At 59.0% G+C, this 3,663-nt stretch overlaps 1 protein-coding gene across 1 annotated transcript in view; it reads right to left on the bottom strand.

Annotated features, from left to right (window-relative positions):
• LOC102008539 (sodium- and chloride-dependent transporter XTRP3A-like) overlaps positions 1–3,663 on the bottom strand; it is a 26,628-nt gene that overhangs the window by 1,507 nt on the left and 21,458 nt on the right. The window contains exons 5-6 of the mRNA XM_013513346.1: positions 3,416–3,627; positions 2,235–2,394 (exon numbers count right to left, since the gene is read on the bottom strand). Of these exons, the coding sequence (XP_013368800.1) occupies positions 2,235–2,394; positions 3,416–3,627 (372 nt within the window). The remainder of the gene's footprint in view (positions 1–2,234; positions 2,395–3,415; positions 3,628–3,663) is intronic.

The raw sequence follows: 3,663 nt of genomic DNA, 5'->3' as shown, positions 1-3,663 counted from the left end.
CCCCTCTGTGCCTGGGGACCGCAGGGTTCGGGGCAGGGGCTGAGCCCAGCCTGGGGCAGCGACAGCACAGGTGCCAGAGCCCGCAGACCACCATGGCCTCTTGCCTGGCCACTCCTGGCCTTTTTCCTTTTTTCTGGATGACAGCTTTCCTGTAAACCTAGCCACAGTGGGTGGCATTCACATGTGGTATGAGGTATGAGGGCTAATCATAGGCACCCAGTGCCCGCCGTCGGGATTCCACGGGGGCCAGGGGGCGAAGCCCAGGGTCGCGGCGGACTTGCTGGCGGTGCAGAGCAGTCGAACCTGCGCTGCCTCCCGCCTCCAGCCCAGACCCTTTCACTCTGCTCTCAGCAGGAGGAGCGGCCTTGCCAGGAGGGCCTGTGACCCCGTCTCCTGTCACTGTCCAACCGTGGAAGGCTCCTAGAGCGCTACCCGCTCTTGCCGCTGATGACAAGCGGCCCCCAGGCCACCAAGGCTCCTGTTCGTGATGTGAATACCCAAGACTGTCAGAGTGACACAGGTCAGAAAGTGCGGGTCCTCTCGTTCCTGTCACTCCTGTCCAGCCCTGGATAGAGAGAAGTGGGAAGGTCAGGTGGCTGAGCCGGTCATTGTTGCTGGAAGGCCACCAGGTGGCGCAATGCCCTGAGTAAGTACAAGGACCTCCTCCTGGCCCGCGTCTGTATCAAGCTGCTCAAAAATCCCTAGGGCTCCCCTCGTATCCCACAGTGCCCTTTCAGTAGGCCTGTGCTTCCTGCGGCCAAAGGTTCAGTTCTGTCCCCATATTCTCTCAAATTCTTTTCTGGGGGCAGATTCTCCCTCTAAGCTGGCATTTCCTGGATAATGAGTTTATCCTACTTTACTGGGGATTTTCCTGGTTTTAACCCTGAATGGCCCACATCCCAGAAATCTTTCCGTACTGGGAGAATTGGGCACCCTAATGTTTGTCAGTGATCTCAAAATGTTAGCAGCTGATCCTGGTGTGGTGGTGCACGCCTGTCATCCCAGCACTCGGGAGGCTGAGGCAGGATGGCTGCCGTGATTTGGAGGCCAGTCTGACCTACAGAACCTGTTTTAAAAAACAAAACAAAACATTCGCAACTGGCAGGAGGAGGCTAGGAGACCCTCAGTGCCCACATTCTTTCAATAATGTTCTAAATGACTGTGTCCCATTTCGAGAGTCCTGTGTCTTTAGAGCGCTGAGAAGTCCTAGAGGAAAGACGTCAGTCTGGCTTGACTTCACTGATGCCCTGAAACCAATAATTGCTCATGGGAGATCCCTCTGCATGGCAGGCAGTGCTGGCCTTTGCAGGACAGTGGGGGACACTGCTGCAGGGGACACCAGTCTGCAAGGTGTTGGACCTGGTGTCGAACTGCCCGCTTCCCCGTCCCGCAGCAGCAGCAGCAGCAGCAGCAGTGGAAGAGATGGGAGGAGGGAGGACCGTGTGGCAAAGTCCTTTGGAGTGAGACTCAACATTAGAGCAGCATGTCCCAAACTGTAGCGTGCTTTGGGCCCCCGCATCTGTTCACTGTGCAGGATCTGGTTCAGTGGGCTGGGCAGCCCCAGACCCTGACGCTCCTGCAAGCTCCTTGTTGATGCTGGGGCTCAAGGGACCGTGAGTGGTTAGGAGCTAGACAGTGGCTCTCAAAGTGTGGTCCCCAGGCCGCCTGGGAATGTGTAAAACTGGGAACCCTGGGCCTCGTCCTGGACTTCCTTAACCGGAACCTGCGTTGGGATGGTTCTGAGGCAGACTCCTTTGCAAGCTGCTCTGGATCGGCAGTGTGGCCCCGGCTACGCAATGCATCACCTGGGGAGACTGAAAACTTCCCAGCGCTGCCTGGGCCCCCGGGGTGAGGACCCGACCTCGGTGGAATGTGCCAGATTTTCTCAGACGAAAGTTCTCAACAAGGACCTTAAAAATACTGCTGTTGGCTGGTGATGAGATTATCTAGTGCCAGGAGGAATGATTCTACCCTCCCAGAAAGCTGCGGGGATTCAGCGGTGTTCCCCAGAGGCATCCCACCGTGCAAAGAGAAAAGACAGGAAGCAGAGGCTGTTGGCTGAAGCCCAACTGAGGGCAGAAGAAGGCAGAGAAGCAGGTGAGACTGCAGGGAAAGTAACAAACTCGAGGGCAAAGAGCAACCTTCTAGAAGGAAAGGCGCCCGAGCCAGGGCGGCGGCTGTGGGGTGCCCCGGGCTCTTCTGCCCGTGGAGCTGGCAGGGCCGGGCCCCCTCACCTCCTCAGCCCGTACACGTAACACACGGCGAGCGTCTCCACCAGCACGATAAGTAGCAGGGACAGTGTGGCCGCATAGTCGTTGAAGATGTCGAACCAGTAGCTCCCGGCCTCCATGGTGAACAGCAGGCCGACGGCGCAGTTGACGAGGCACAGCAGACCTGGGCACAAGACACCTGCTGGCTGCCTGAGGCACCCTGCCTGCTCCCGCTCTCTCGCTCTGTCAGGGCAGCAGGGCCCTGGCCGCCGGGGGACTCTGGCCTCTGGCTTCAGCCACTGTGCAGTGCGGGCTGTGGAGGGCACATCTCAGGAAGGGTGGGTGCCAAAGGGCCCTGAGGAGAGATGGCAGCTCCACCTGGTTGGCAGGACTGGCAGGGGAGGGGAGAGGTGTCAGGTTGGGTTCCACCTGGACGTGGAGGCACGGGGCCCTCCGAGGGGGTAGGCTCAGGGTCCCTGAGACCCTGCCTGGTTGGAATGGGGTACGTGGAACAGGGAGCGAGACCATAAGAAGAGCTGGTTCTTCTACTGAGCACCCAAAGTTGGAGCGGAATGGATGAAGAAATTGTGGAATTGTCCTTCCGCTGGGGCATTACAGGCTGGAACAGGCGGAGGGGTCCTGCTGCCGTCGAGGGGTGGATCCCAGAGTGTGGGAGTGGTGAGGAGATGAAGGTGTGGTGTGTCATGTCACCAGCAGGAAGCATAGGGACAGTGCAGCGAACATAGACAGTGGGAGTCAGAAGAAAGGAGGCTGCTAGTTCCCTGGGGAAGGGATTGAAGGAGCTCTGCGGGTGGGAAAGTTCTCGACGTTAGGTGTGGGTTGCTTCTGAGAATATGCATGCAAAGTGCGTTGCACTGCATGAACACAATGCCCGCTTCACGATCGCTATGCTTCAGTGGAAACCAAACCAGAGCAGGTTTCCCATAGCCTGGAGAGCTCTGAGCGCGGGGCAGGGCAGCTGGTCTGCCTCATAGCCGGGGTGACCTCTTCCCTCCCTGGGACGGGAAGAGCCGAATGCATGAGAGTTCTGCGGGCCAGGGCCAGAATCGAGGAGCTCACTGGGCACTACAAAGGGCAGCCGGAGGCACCTCAAGGTGACAGGGCCCCTGAGCAAACCCATCCCCTCCTGTCCCCTGTGTCCCAGCCCACACCATCCCTGCCCCCCTGCCAGGTGACCCACTGACCTGAGATGGCCTCCTTGGGCAGGTGGCTGGAAATGACCTCGCTGTCGGTCAGAGGGGTGAGGATGCCCACCGTGTTGCCCAGCATGCTCCCCACGCCCAGCATCAGCAGCATGAAGAAGTAAAGCACCGACCACAGCTGGGACACCTCCATGTTCTTAATGGCCTCGGTGTAGACGATGAAGGCCAGGCCCGTGCCCTGGACGGCCTGCCCATGGTGAGAAGGTGGCAGTTACCCAGGAGACCAGTGG

The sequence above is a fragment of the Chinchilla lanigera genome, unplaced genomic scaffold, assembly GCF_000276665.1.
Source record: "Chinchilla lanigera isolate Chin_1 unplaced genomic scaffold, ChiLan1.0 scaffold00019, whole genome shotgun sequence".
Lineage (NCBI taxonomy): Eukaryota > Metazoa > Chordata > Mammalia > Rodentia > Chinchillidae > Chinchilla > Chinchilla lanigera.
This window is presented reverse-complemented; position numbering and strand designations above follow the sequence as displayed.